The following is a 14,831-nucleotide window of genomic DNA, read 5'->3' as shown; positions in this document are numbered from 1 at the left end:
GTGGGGTGGGGGGCGGCGGCAGCAGGATTCGCCTTGCGGGAGGCCCGGGTTTGGGACGAGCGAGCCTCCTCGGCCCTCGCGCCCAGGCACCCCTGCGGGAGCAGAAGGCAGATGTGTGGGGCGAGCCTCTCGGCCTAGCTGCAAAGAGGTCCACCGCCTGAAAGTCCAGCTTGCCCTCGGGGAACCTCCTTTTGGGAGCTTACGTGTGGGTCAGAAGAGGCCCTCCTAGTGGGAAGGGCGCCGTCCCGTCCAAGTTGGGGCAGGGGCGGGGAGGGATCTTGCCCCAGTCTCATACTTAGGGCGCCCTGCAGTGCCGAACAAACTGTCCCCTGTTCAGCCCTTCTGTGTAGTCGTTGAGGAATGGTAAGAAAACAGCAAGAAGACCAAACTGGCGTAGTTTTGTTTTGGTGACTTGGGAGCAGCAAGCCAAAACATTGTCCCTTGGTGAAGAGGTCTTAGATTAAGCAGGGAATCATCACAGTTTCTGGTTAGTTCCTGAGTGGTGACGTTTACCAAAATGTCTCTTTTCATTGCCAGGGTCGGTGGAGAGCGATGACCTTTGGCACTTTCCCCCGCAGAGATGGAGGGTTTTGGCCCTTGTTCATCAAGTGGATGTCCTGACCAATGCTTCCTCTAAGCTCTGGAGTCTTGGGAGCAAAAATTCTACTTTCTGAGCTACCGGCATTTAAGTCGTGAGCAAGCAATTTGGCTACTGCATCAATTAGTTTGCTCTGGGGCCATCCTTCCAGAGCTAAGGCAAAAATGTGTGAGCCGGAGGCTGAAAAACTGAGCTAGCTCACACTGACTCAGCTTAGAGGGAACACTGGTCCTGAATCCTGACCTGTGTTACATTCTGCCAGTGTGGGCAGCCTTTACCTCACCTGAACAGGTGATTGCCCCAAGGAATTCCTGCATATAACACTGTTGCTTGTCTTTTCAGACTGAACTGAGTGATTTTGGATAGAACTCCAGTTTGCTAGAAGACCTTTTTGAAGGAGTTGTTCCGCAGTGCATCAGCGCAAGTGACTGCTTTGCTTCTGAGTGACTTTACCGGTGCTTGCCTGCATTGCAATAAGACTCATATATTGAGCAAGACATTATTTATCTCTTCATCTTGGAGAGCCTAATAAACTGTTATTACAGTTTCTGTACTCACTTTTCAAAGTTTTGAAGTCAAGAAAGACATCTTTATAAAGCAGAACATGAGTACGGCCAGAACAGAGAACCCTGTTATAATGGGTCTCTCCAGTCAAAATGGACAGTTGAGGGGCCCAGTAAAACCCAGCAGTGGTCCAGGAGGCGGGGGAACACAGGCTCAGCAGCAGATAAACCAGCTGAAACATCCCAACACAATCAACAATGGCACTCAGCAGCAAGCCCAGGGTATGCCCTCCACTCTCAAGTAAGTACTTGTATGAAGCCTTGTTATACAGGGTGGTACTTAAATAATGGTCACCGGGTTTCTGATTCCTTGGTGAGAATACTTTTTCTTGTGGCCTTAGTTTAGGACAAGAGCAGTGTTTGATGCCAGGCATTAATTGGCACCTTATTTTATCTACATTGTCATTGCTTTCTGGTGGTGAGAGCCTGCTGGATCAGACCAGTGGTCCGTCTAGTTCAGCATCCTGTTTCAAGCAGTGGGGGTATCACCTTGGTGCTGGGCCAGGCAAACAAGGCATGGAGACTAGACTGAGGCCCTCTGCTGCTGCTCCTTCCAAACACTGGAATTCAGGTGTTTGCTGCCTCTGTAGATGGAGGATCCATTTGGTAACCATGTGTGGTATCCATTGATAGACTCCTCCTGCATGAATTATCTAACCTCCTTTTAAAACTCTCTGTGCTTGATGTCAACAGTATGTCCACTGGAAGTGAATTCCACTGTTTATTTAATTGTTGAGCGAAGAGGTATTTCCTTTTGTCTTTATCCCATCAGCTTCGAGTGCCCCCCTCAGTCCAAAATTACAGAAGAGAGAGAAAAAGCTCCCTCTATCCACTTTCTTCATCCCATGCATAATTTTATAAACTTCTGTCATGTTTCTCCTTAGCTGTCTTTTACGTAGATTGAGAAATCTTCACTCTAGCTGTTCCTTATTGGAAAGGTACTCCAACCCCTCAGTCATCTTGGTTGCTCTCCTTTGTACTTTTCCCATCTTGTTTTTGAGATACAGGAGTTAGCTAAATGGGCTTGCTTCCTTCCATCATGAGAACTGTCCTTTTATTCCTGCTCGGTGCTTCCTGTAGTTAAACCAGTTTTTAATCCACAAAAGAACCTGTTCTCTTACCCCATGACATCTAGGCTTACTCAGGAGTCTTTGGTGAGGTACCGTGCCAAAGGCCTTTTGGAAGTCCAAATATATAATGTCTACTCTGGGTTGTCATCTACAGGCTTGTTAACCTGCTCAAAGAACTCTCAAGAGCTTGGTGAGGGAGGAATTCCCATGGCAGAAGCTATGCTGATTTTTCCTCAGTTGACCTTGTGTCTCAGTACATTTAATAATTCTCTCATTTATTTAAATGTTAATATGCTACTTTCCCACACGAATAGGGTTCCTATGGAGATGGACATTAAAATAGCATTTAAAATATGTATGTAAATATTTAACAGTAGAATAAGACCATCTACACATCCGAGTAACACACACAGGTGGGGAGAAGGGCCCACAAGGACTTACTGGGGGTAGCAAATGAAATAAAGAAGTCCTTGCCCACGGAGTGAGTCAGACGGGGTGAATCTCCCTTGAGAGGCAGCTCCAAAGTTTTGGCACCACAACCGAAAAGACCCTTTTTGAGTTGCCACCATCTAGCTTTTGGGGGGGGGGGGCACCTGAAGCAGGGCCTCCAAAGACGATTGGAATGGATGGGTAGGTTCAGTTGGGAGAAGGCATTACTGGAGGTGTGGTGACCCCAAGCCCTACAGGGCTTTAAAGGTACGTTGAATTGGGCCCAGAAGCAAATTGGGAGCCAGAGAGATGGAATAAGAGTCTAGTGCAGGGGTGGCCAAACTGCAGCTCGAGAGCCGCATGCAGCTCTTTCACACAGTCTAATTTTAATGTTAATAAAAAGCAAATTTACATGTTTTTCAATAAAACCGTGTGTGTTATATTTGTTCATGTCTTGCGGCTCTCAAACATCTGACATTTATTCTGTGGCTGTTGCGTTAAGCAAGTTTGGATACCCCTGCTCTAATGGCAGGGTCCCTGGGGCCCACTCCAGTCAGCGTTCTGGCCACAGCATTCCATAGCAACTGCAGCATCTGGACAGCCTTCGTGGGCAGCCCCATGTAGAACACAGGGAGTAATCTAATCTAGATGTTCAGGGCAGTGCACCACAATTCCAAGAGGAGCCACAGCTGTCTCACCAGCCTAAACTGATAAAGGGCACCCTGACCCCTGCTGCCGCCTGTTTATCCAGCAGAAGGCCTGGGTCCAGCAGCGCCCCAAGGTAAATGCCTAGTGCTTTATGGGAAGTGATAAAAAAGAAAACTTTGTCTTTTATGGTTGCCTTGACCTGGTGTCCTTAACCATGCAGACATCCTTTTAGACCAGGTGTGTCGAACTCATTTGTTACAAGGGCTGGATCTGACATAAATGAGACCTTGTCGGGCCGGGCCATGTGTGTCATAAACTGTAATGCCAGGTAGTGGAGATATTAACTTTATAAAAGACACAAACACAAAGATATTTTTTAAAACTTAAAATAAAAACATGCTTTAAAAATTAGCTCTCTAAGCTGCAAACCTACTTTTGACATTGACATTCACCACAGAAATCTCATGCTCAGAGTTCTGAGTCTCGGACCCAGGTTAAAACATGAAATGGCTGAGTGACTAAGAGTGTAGAGTGAACCTTGTAGGGGTTCCTCAATTAGTACGTCACAGCCTGGGGAACTCGTACAAGATAATGACTCAGCCCTACTCCACCTTCCTGAGTAGATATAAATTACCTGCCTACCACTTTTCTTCTCACCTTGACAGAAAGAGTACTCCATCTTTCTGTGTTATACCTCTGAGGATGCCAGTCACAGCTGCTGGCAAAACAGCAGGTCCTACAATGTCAAGACCACAGCCATACAGCCCGGAAAATCTACAACAAATATTTGGAACTGGTTATCTTAATGTTGGTCAATCATCTTGGCTTGAAAGGGAAAATTGGATAAGGGTGTATAATTCCCCAATTAATGGGAATCTGGAAATAAGATCATCGTTTGGGTGAGCTATTAACATCATCTTTTGGGTGAGCTGTGACAAAGCCCTCTTTTAATTAGGACTGTATTAGACTCAACAAGTAGGCAGTCTCTGTTAATAGTAGCCATGATGGGCTGTACTAACTGGACTTGCAGTATATACAGGTATAAGTGTTGTGTCTGCACCTTTGGGTGATTTCTCTTGACCTTGCTTTGGTGTATTTGGCTGGGGTTGTCTTAAAACAGGCTGTTTTTTAGCTTACCACCTTGGTATTCTTTAGGGAGGCCATGTAGGAATCCTGCTCATAGCCATATGAAAATTGCCAGTATGGCTTGCCAGATGATGCTCATTCTGTCCAGTTTATAAGTGTCTCAATACCTGGCATAAGGACCTTCTGTGATATGTCTACTCCACAAGCTTTCTATTTTAACCCCACAATGGCTTACCCAAAGGACTCTGGAAACTGTAGTTTGGTGAATGTGTGGAGATCTTCTGTGGTATCTATAGTTTGTGTGGGAGGGGAAGGAATGTCTGAGAAAAGTGTTTAAATCTGTGGTGTGGCTTTGCCCTTTAAAGACACTGGCATGGCTTCTATCGTGTTCCCCTCTGGCCTCTCTTTCTGGCTTTGTGATATTCTTGGCAAAATGGTGCATCTGTGCAATATGGGGGACTCCAGAGCAAAGCTTCCACAGTGGCAAAATGCAGTTCAGTGGCTGACACGACACTGTTGTCTTACTTTAGACCTGGCGATGACTGGAAGAAGACTTTGAAACTTCCTCCAAAAGATCTGCGGATCAAAACTTCGGTAAGAAGCAATGAAGGGTAAAGCATCCAGAGTAGTTTTATTCTACTTGCTGCGCTTTTGACCTCCTTGAGGGAAAGGGCACTTTAAAGGACCACCCATAGGATCCTACCTGACCACCCTGGTAATCTTCAGAGGTCTTGCCTCAGGTTCCTCCACCATCTGAGGCTAGAAAAGGCCTTCTTGATTGTGGCACCAAAACGTTTGGGACTCCCTCCCCAGGGAGTTGTCTTCTGTGCAGCCGATGAAGGCTGGGGGGGGGGGGGGGTTGGTGTTCCATCAGTAACTCTTATTAAGTCTCCTCCCTATCTATGTTTAGTACAACAAAAGTTAAAGAGTCCAGTGACACCTTTAAGACCAACATGGGGAGGGGGACACAGCATAGGTAATAAATAGGTTAGAACTGGAGATTGATGTGTCCTAATTTGTGAGAGTCCCGTCCTTAGACCCCCCCATCCATCTCCTTTCTAGCATGGAGGTGAACTTTACAGCATCTTGGCTGTGCAGAGTATTTTCCTTGTCCCCAAAACAGAGAACTACATTTAAATCTGCCATTCCAAATTACATTACTTATTCAATTACATTCTTAATTGTTAAGAGCAGTAATAACATTTTGTTTCACAAAGACATGGAGTTAATTTCCCCAGTTGAACCGAAACAGATGATTACCAGAAACCAAGTGTGTCATTCTTTTGATCTGTTTTTTTTAAAAATACTTTCACTATTTTGCATGCTAATTTAACAAGCCACCCCTATATATACAGCTATGATATGGAATTCTGTTTCATCGTCTGGCAAAGTGTGCACGCACACGAAAGCTCACATCTTGAGTAAAAAATTGTTGGTCTTAAAGGTGCCCGGCTGGACCCTTAACTTTGTTGTATTGCTTCAGACCAGCAAGGCTGCCCACCTTGATGTATGTTTTAGTGTTTGTATTACATTTTATTTATTTAAAAATTTATATATGCTTGCTTGTATTTTATATGCTTTTTAATGTCTGACATTTTAATGTTTGCCACGTGTGGGGACTCTGAAGTGGTGGAAAGGCAGCATAGAAATGTATTGATTACATAAAATAAATACTTGAAAGGCCTCAGTGCTTGGCAAAAGATCTGTTGTTTTCACCAGTGTCTGCCAGCCTACTAATGTCTTACAGGTCAGAGCCGGAGGCCAAGATGTGTGTGCCCGAGAGGGCTTGCTTTATTTCTTGCACCCCTTTAAAGCAGATGTGTGGCCCTCGGGCAGCCCCGCTTTGCTTGTGTGTCAACTTTAGCTTTGTGTGGGTGTACTTTTTGTGGATAACCTTTTTAGGGGGGAGGTTGTCTTACATTCAGGGTTGTCTGCCGGTCATATAAACGCAGTGCCTTGCACGTAGGCTGCTGCTTTTGGGGGAAACACTGGCTAACTGTACTGCTTTGCTGGTTCAGGATGTGACTTCCACTAAAGGAAATGAGTTTGAAGATTACTGTCTGAAACGGGAGCTGCTGATGGGAATTTTCGAAATGGGCTGGGAAAAGCCATCTCCTATTCAGGTTGGTTTGTGGCGGCTTATGTGATATGCTTGCTTAGTGCTTTGCTGCCTCTCAGAAGTGGGCAGCGTGGGGCATAATGCTTTAGATCTCTGGTGCAGCCAAGTGGTGGAGTAGGCCCTGTTGCTGTCACTTGGACTCTGTTGTCACCCAGCTGCCATTCAGAGAATGGGAGCTCTTTCCTGACTTCCGGATGTTGGCAGTGCTGTATGAGGCAGGTGGGCCGCAGAGTTGGTACGAAGCCCACCATGTCTGTGTTGTGGGCAGTCCACAGACGTTTCAGAGCCGGCAGCAGCAGGGAAGACCATTGTCAGAATCTGGCTTTTCCGCATATGCTGTTGGTGTTGCTGTTTCATGAAAATGTCAAAATAGGCTCTCTGTTAAATGCCTGTTTGCAGCCCACCAAGCTTTCCTTTTCTTATACTGTCTTTAAATGGACTGGCAGCATCCTCTGATCCAAAAGATACCCCTCAGGTAACTTATTGAGGTGGGTGGGAGCAAGCACGTAGCCAGTAAATCTTTGGTGGGGGTGCAAACACCGAGAGCTGGGAGCTTAATTAGATTACTGCTAATTAGATTATCATTTAAAGAGGCATGCCTTCCCTTCACTCGCTGAGTTGTGTTGGGGCGGCATGCACCAGTAAAAAAGGGAAGGTACCTTCACTTGCTGACACATGCCACCTTCGTGGCACAATTCAAGGAGGGAGAAAGGGGAAGTTATTTGAAGTTTAAATACCTCCCCTTCCCTCCCTGAGCTGTGGTGCAGTGGCAGCACGTGTCAACAAGACAAGGGAAGGTATTTAAAGAGACATACCTTCCCTTCCTGACATACAGACGCAGGGAGAGAAGGTACGGTATTCAAAGGGAGAGGCCAGGAGGGAGCATGAAAAATTTAGGATGGGGCGTTGCTCCAAGAGCCGCCCCGCCCCCCCCAGTAGCTGTCGGCCTGGGTGAGAGCCCCACTGTACTTTCTGATTCTGCTGGTGACAGCCATGTCTTAGCTTTGGTGACAGTCTGTTGTTGCTAAGAATAGATTGAAGAGAGTGGGTTAGGGTGCCGGTGGCTTGACTAATGGACAGGTGGCTGCATTTGGATTAGCCTTCTGTCCCCCCACCACTGGTAGGCATTGTGAGATGAGTGGTTGCTGCAGCGGGCACTGTGCTGACCCTCGTGGCTTCTTCTCAGGAGGAGAGCATTCCTATTGCTCTGTCTGGGAGGGACATCTTGGCAAGAGCAAAGAACGGAACTGGCAAGAGTGGTGCCTACCTCATTCCCTTACTTGAACGACTTGACTTAAAGAAGGACAACATACAAGGTCAGTGGTACTCAGATGCTTCTCCAGTGAAAAGTGCAAGATACCCTAATTGCTTACCTGCTAATATGGATTCCCACTTTGTGCTTATTGGAGTACAAAAATGTCTGTAAAAGTCAGGGTTGGTTGTGGTGCCGTAGCCCTGCTGGTGTAGGGACACCCCTTTCTTCTTGATATCTGCTCATTTAAGGAGGATAATGGTTCTGTTTGGGCGGCATTTAATGCAAGGAAGAATGGAAGGCTTGAATTGTGAAGCTGCTCATCCCCTTAAGGGGAATGAGGTCAGAGGTGAGAAGCAGATGACTTGCTGTAACTGTACACACACACACCCTGGTTTAGTTAAGAACCTTGCTGAATTAGTTTGGTCTGCTCTTCTTGTCAAACCATGGCCAAATGGATGCATCTGGTGCAAGGCAGGAGGGAGGGGGGTGCTAACAGATGCTCTGACTGTCCCCATCCTCTGTTTCTTGGAGGCATAACTGTCTGTCAGCAAAGAGATTTCGTTGAACTAGATCTCTCTAAGCCTTCATCGAGCCTTGAGTTCAGACAGTAGACCTCCTGGAAATCTTCCACTCCCACTCTGAAGGAAACCTGTTGTTGGCACATGCTGAGCACAAGAGGCAGCGCCCTGACTATTCTCCCCTCTTCTTAGCAATGGTGATCGTTCCCACACGAGAGCTGGCCCTACAGGTCAGTCAGATCTGCATCCAGGTCAGCAAACACATGGGAGGGGCCAAAGTGATGGCAACCACCGGAGGAACCAACCTGCGTGATGACATAATGAGGCTTGACGATACAGGTAGGACCTCTGGGCTGGTTGTGAACTAGGCACTAAAACACTAGTGACAGTCAAAGCCCCAGCTGGTGGCTTTGATTTTACTACTCTGCCCTGTGCCAGATCCCCACAAATTCAAGTTGGAGTTTCTCTGTGTTTTTCCTTTTACAGTACATGTGGTGATAGCTACACCAGGGAGGATTCTGGACCTTATCAAGAAAGGAGTAGCAAAAGTGGACCATGTCCAGATGATTGTTCTAGATGAGGTAATGCTGGCATCAGTTGGGGCTGTGCAGGTTCATGCAGACATTCAGTCAGGTGTCTGAAGTGCCGTTTGAAACGAGGCCTGTGTTATGGTGCGTTGCACGAAAGGTTCCTTCCTCTGTTGATCGGGAGGGCTGCTGCATAGCTTGAGGAAGTGACCAGCGTAGTTTCCCCGTTCTTAACTGGAATAGGTTTAACAGGAATATTTTAAGGCTGAAGCTGGGATTGTGGCCTGGTGGTTATAGAACCAAGAGGCTTGTTGGGACCAGCACTGAAGCAAGTTTCCAGAAGTTGGAAGAGCACGTTGATATTGAACCTGTCCATTTCTCATTGCAGGCAGACAAGTTGTTGTCCCAGGATTTTGTTCAAATAATGGAGGACATCATTCTCACGCTACCTAAGAATAGGCAGATCTTGCTATACTCAGCCACTTTCCCTCTAAGTGTACAGAAGTTTATGGTAAGTGCCGTGCTGATCTCCTTGTTATCCTGGGCTACTGGCAGCTTTTCTGGAAAAGCCCATGTTGTTTAATCAGCCAGTGGGATGTCTAGTCAAATGCAGGCTGCATGTTTTCCTAAACTTTGGAACGCTTGTTTCAGAATTCCCACTTGCAGAAACCCTATGAGATTAACTTGATGGAGGAGCTGACGCTGAAGGGAGTTACCCAGTACTATGCCTATGTTACTGAGCGCCAGAAAGTACATTGCCTCAACACATTATTCTCCAGGGTAAGCAGTGTTGTCTAGTTTCCACTTGATCCTCCTCATGTTCTCTCCTTTGCATGGAACCTGAGAGGGAAGTTGTGTGCTTAAACAACGGACTAAATAAGTCAGTTCATCTAGCGAACAGGAGTGTAAATGAAAAAGCAGGAACCTCCCAAAAGATGCCTGTCCATGACACTGTATGGGGATGTAGTAGTAATATGAAACAGCACAATACTTCATATCTTTTGGATGTTAAATTTCCTGTAATTTTCTGTTTTCTGTCCCCATTAATATGAGTTATGTCTCCAAATAACTCTCAAGCTCTGGGCAAAAGTTCTGCCATTTAGTACATAACTGCCTGCTTTGTACTTGGGGAAAGACATGATGATATTTCATATGTCCTCCTTTGACAGAGCAAGAAGGGTCAGGACATGGGCACTGATAGGCTCTTTTTCTGCCTGCATTCCCATCCTGAAAGATAGAGAGAAGGCCTGCTGTAACTGAGTAAAACAAAGTTTGAGTCCAGTGTCACCTTTAAGACCAACAAAGTTTAATTCTGGGTATAAGCTTTCATGTGCAGATGAAGAAATGTGCATGCACAGAAAAGCTGATACTTAGAATTCAACTTTGTTGGTCTTAAAGAGTCAGTTTGGTGTAGTGGTTAAGTGCACGAACTCTAATCTGGGAGAACCGGGTTTGATTACCCACTCCTCCACTTGCACCTGGCTGGGTGACCTTGGGCAAGCCATAGCTCTGGCACAGCTGTTCTTGAAAAAGAGCAGTTTCTGTCAGAGCTCTCTCAGCCCCACCTACCTCACAGGGTGTTTGTTGTGGGGAGGGGAAGGGAAAGGAGTTTGTAAGCCGCTCTGAAACTCCCTTGGGTAGTGAAGGGCAGGGTATAAATCTAATCTCTTCTTCTTAAAGGTCCCACTGGACTCAAACTTTGCTCTATTGATTCAGACAAAAACAGCTACCCACTTGAATGTATGCGAGGTTAAGTTTCTCAGATAAAACTTCCTGTGTTGATGTGGGGGAGGAGCGTGATCTGCAGTTCACAGGAGATTGTTGATAACTTATCTGAACCTTTAGCCAGAAGCTATAGATAAGCTACTTGAATAGTATTGCCCTACATAATCCCTATATATATATCTGAAAATATTAGTTTGAGATTTCAAGGCAGGGAACCAATTACAGTTGAAATGTTTTTTGTTTTTCCGCTTAGCTTCAAATTAACCAGTCGATCATTTTCTGCAACTCCTCCCAACGGGTTGAACTGCTAGCCAAGAAAATCTCCCAGCTGGGGTATTCGTGCTTCTACATTCATGCAAAGATGAGGCAGGTCAGTGCAAGGTGCCCAGCACTTACGTGGCCTTGACCACCTTCTTCCATCCAGATCACGGCAGAGCCGTTTAAGGGGATCGGAGCCACAGTGCTGCTGTGGCTGCTCCTTGTGGCTGATTCTGTGGTCATCTGCCACGGGGGCCTTTGCTTTGTGCTGCTAGTGGCCATGCAGCTCTTTTGTAGAGTCCTGGAGGAAGAGCAAAAGAAACCAGAGAGCCAGTTTGGTGTTGTGGTTAAGTGCGCGGACTCTAATCTGGGAGAACCGGGTTTGATTCCCCACTCCTCCACTTGCACCTGGCTGGATGACCTTGGGCAAGCCGTAGTTCTGCTAAGAGCTGTTCTCTCAAGGGCAGTCCTCTCTCAGCCCCACCCACCTCCCAGGGTGTCTGTTGTGGGGAGGGGGAGGGAAAGGAGTTTGTAAGCCGCTCTGAGACTCCGAGTGAAGGGCGGGGTATCAATCCAATCTCTTCTCCTTAAGTTGTTCAAACCGTGACAGTCCGCAATTCTTCCATTGAGTAGACCTGTGTGGCTTGGAGCCCACAGGGGCCTAAAGAGGAAAGGCTCCGTCACTCTGCGCTACAGGAGTGTCATAGGGAGTAATCGACTGTTCTTCTTTTCCAGGAGCACCGCAATCGAGTGTTCCACGATTTCCGGAATGGCTTATGCCGCAATCTTGTTTGCACTGGTAAGTTTCCTTTGTCCTTTCTCTGGATTGCATTTCCTTTCTTAAGACTTGCTGTTTAGTGGCCAAAGAGAAAAGGCTTTTTTGGTGGTGGCGGTGGCGCCTCCCCTTTGGAATGCTCTCGCCTGTGAGGCTCAGCTGGCACCTACCTTGCTTTCTTTTAGATGCCAGGCCAAAATGTTCCTTTTTACCCGGGCTTTTAACTAAGATGATTTTCTTCTAAACATTTTAAGGTCTGGTTCTGGCCATTTTATCTACATCATTTTTGGCGGCTTTATGCTGTTATCCCCTGGCTTATTTTAGTGGTGTCAGCTTGTTTTTTAATGATTGTGTTTTAATGGCTGTCCTGAAAGGGGCAAGTACGAGGTAATGTGAATACAAAGAGGCTTGGGTTGTAAATTGAACGGCTTTTGTGCCTCTTCGTTGCCAAGCGTGGGCTTGTTTGGAGTTCTGGATCTCCTGGGCTGGCGACAAGGCCATTGAAGGGCAGGAGGGGGTGACGTCTGCATCTGCCACGGCCACCTACAGTGCTTATCCTTAAAAATGTGACCATTTTAACACATCTGTCCTCTGACTGGCTAAGGCAAAGGCTTAATGCCAGATGAGGTACGTGATGCAACAAGTATGTTGTGTAGCCACCGGCTGTCCTGCCGCACTTGGGTTGTGGAGGACCCTGCCTGCTGTTTTTGTCCAGTGGTCTAAACTGGAGTTCTTGACTTTCAGATCTGTTTACCCGAGGTATTGATATCCAAGCTGTGAATGTTGTGATAAACTTTGATTTTCCAAAGCTGGCAGAGACATATCTCCACCGTATTGGCAGGTCAGGTAAGGAAGCTCCGTTGCAAGGGAGGACAAATTGGGCGGCTGGTGAGCCTTCAGATGAGAGGGGCTGTTTGATCCAGGCAGCTCAGCAAGATGGTGGAATTCTATTGCCGGGAATCTGTCAGGCAGCAGTGGGCTTTAAATGCAGTCCTCTGAAGAGACCGGAGATTCAGCTGGTGAATGAGCTGCCCACCCCCAGCCAAGCTCATGTGCTGCAGACACAGCGGCTTCTTAGCAAGCAGCTGTATTGTGAACTGGCATTGGGGCAATGGGCGTGGCTGGGTGGGGGCAAGACAAAGAGGAGGAAATTGAGTGCAGGCACAGTGGAGGTGGTTCTGTTGGAAGATCTGGAGCCAGCCTCCCCCCTAGAGACTGGCTGCTGTGGCTCACTGACACCCCAGAGGAGTCCCTCATTCCTTCCTGAGGAGCCTCTCGACCCTCCGTCCCTGTCCCTGGTGTGATTGCCTGGCTGCCCTTGCAGGGCTGTGCTGGCCACACCATCCCCTCTGCTTTGGGGGGGGGGGTGCATGCCAAGGATTGCTCAGAGCGGGCTCTCCAGGCTCCTCCCCACGTCCCTGGCACTGGCTGCCCTCTGGGCTCTGTCACTCCCCACAGTGAAGAGCGCCCTTGGGCTTTGCTGCTCCTGCTTGGCTGTTAACTTGCACAACTGTAGGTCACAAGAGTTTCTGTTGTGTGACCTGCCAGCCCCCTTTGGATTGAACACACGAAGCAAGCCTATATTCCTCGTTATGGCAGAGATCCAAATGCAAAAGTTTCTCCGCTTGTGCTGCACCCTTCTCTCTGAGGGATGGGTAACATGAAACACAAGTTGACAATGCTACCATAATTGGGGATGTGAAACTCGAAACTGCTTCTGTCACCGGGAAGGAGCGCTTTCTTTTGTCTTTGGTGCTTTCGTTGAGCTGCACGCCCATTGCTTGCAAGGAGCAAATACTGCTCTTAGCTTGCTTGTAGCCTTCTCACGTTTGCTGATTTTTTTCCCCTTGAAGGTCGGTTTGGCCACCTCGGCCTGGCCATCAACTTGATCACCTACGATGATCGATTCAACCTGAAAAGTATTGAAGAGCAGCTGGGGACAGAAATCAAGCCCATCCCCAGTAACATTGACAAGAGCCTGTATGTGGCAGAATACCATAGTGAACCCGTAGAAGAGGAGAAACCTTAACTGCTGCGTATGTGTCTTATCTGGAGTCCAGACTTGGGGGGAGGCGGCTGGTTTGGGCCAAGTTGAAGGGGGAAGCCCTGGAGGCTCCTGCAGGAGCTCGTGCTCTGTCTCTCTGCCTGTCTTTCGGTCTCTCTCTCTCTCTTTCCTGGGCACCAGCTGCCTTACCTGTTTGTGTTACTGGCCAGCTGTTAGCTGCTAATGAGCTCTGCCACCACCACCACTTTGCACTTTGCACCCATTAGCTGCTGATTTTTGTGCCTATGAGGTCAGATAAGCGTTTATACCTTGGTCTTTAGGAACACCGTGGCTTCTCGTGGACCTTAGGCAGGTGGAGCACGGAGGCCTCCTTGGTCTTGGCTTCAAGGCCCCTGAGTGCAAGCAGAGAACTCTGGCTAAAGAGGGGCCACACGTGATGAGTTTGTGTTGGTGGCTGAGATCAGAGCTAGCGCAGTGAGGAGGAGTAAGGGGAAGACGGGCGCACTGAATGGGCTGGGATGTGGGGAGCTGAGCAGGAGGGAACCGCTGGGAGCCCCGTGTAGGAGGAGGAGGAGGAAGAAGCTGTGCACAGAGGTCAGGTGAGGCTGACTCAGCAGGTGCTTCATGCCTCTGCTCATGGTGTCATGGGCCGGGGGGGGCACTCCTAGAGGGGAGAGGACGTCTCAGCTGAGGGAAGCCTGTCATTCTGCAGTGCGTAGTTGCCGCTTACACCTGAGCACAATCGCTGCCATTCACATGCCTCCTCCGAGGGCCTTGCCTGGACACAGAAGCCCAGCTGGACTTTGGGCTGAGGCATGGAGGAGTGGGCAGGAGAGCTGGACGGCAGCAGGCTGACGAGGAGGCTCCTCTTCCTCTTCCGTGGGCTTCAGAGACAGCCAGCGGTGCGTCCTCTGGGGCCCCTTCTGGGCCTGTGGCCGCCTCGTGTCCTTCCATCCTGGGGCGAGGGTCAAGAGATGGAGTGCTTCTAGGGCTACCAAGTACTTACCGCGAATCGGTGGGGGACAGACAGTCCTTTCGCGGGAACATTCCCGCGGGGGAAACACACACGCTGCACTATGCTGTTGCCCAGACATGACATAGGCACGTAGCCGGGCGATGCTCTAGCAATGGGGCTGAAAACACGATGGTACCATTGAATTTTCAGCCCCATTGCCAGAGCATCGCCTGGCTACATGACCAGCGTGCGGACGTCACGTCTGGGCGACAGCATAGTGTGACGTGGGCGTGTTACCAG

General features: G+C 48.2%; 1 protein-coding gene across 1 annotated transcript in view; it reads left to right on the top strand.

Moving 5' to 3' along the window:
- DDX6 (DEAD-box helicase 6) overlaps window positions 1–14,831 on the top strand; it is a 16,833-nt gene that overhangs the window by 593 nt on the left and 1,409 nt on the right. The window contains exons 2-13 of the mRNA XM_015428053.1: window positions 941–1,402; window positions 4,925–4,988; window positions 6,413–6,517; window positions 7,700–7,829; window positions 8,479–8,625; window positions 8,773–8,867; window positions 9,202–9,324; window positions 9,465–9,593; window positions 10,792–10,908; window positions 11,532–11,595; window positions 12,316–12,417; window positions 13,425–13,607. Of these exons, the coding sequence (XP_015283539.1) occupies window positions 1,203–1,402; window positions 4,925–4,988; window positions 6,413–6,517; window positions 7,700–7,829; window positions 8,479–8,625; window positions 8,773–8,867; window positions 9,202–9,324; window positions 9,465–9,593; window positions 10,792–10,908; window positions 11,532–11,595; window positions 12,316–12,417; window positions 13,425–13,600 (1,452 nt within the window). The 5' untranslated portion in view covers window positions 941–1,202 and the 3' untranslated portion in view covers window positions 13,601–13,607. The remainder of the gene's footprint in view (window positions 1–940; window positions 1,403–4,924; window positions 4,989–6,412; window positions 6,518–7,699; window positions 7,830–8,478; window positions 8,626–8,772; window positions 8,868–9,201; window positions 9,325–9,464; window positions 9,594–10,791; window positions 10,909–11,531; window positions 11,596–12,315; window positions 12,418–13,424; window positions 13,608–14,831) is intronic.

This window comes from Gekko japonicus, unplaced genomic scaffold, assembly GCF_001447785.1.
Source record: "Gekko japonicus isolate JY-2015 unplaced genomic scaffold, Gekko_japonicus_V1.1 scaffold1031, whole genome shotgun sequence".
Lineage (NCBI taxonomy): Eukaryota > Metazoa > Chordata > Lepidosauria > Squamata > Gekkonidae > Gekko > Gekko japonicus.
This window is presented reverse-complemented; position numbering and strand designations above follow the sequence as displayed.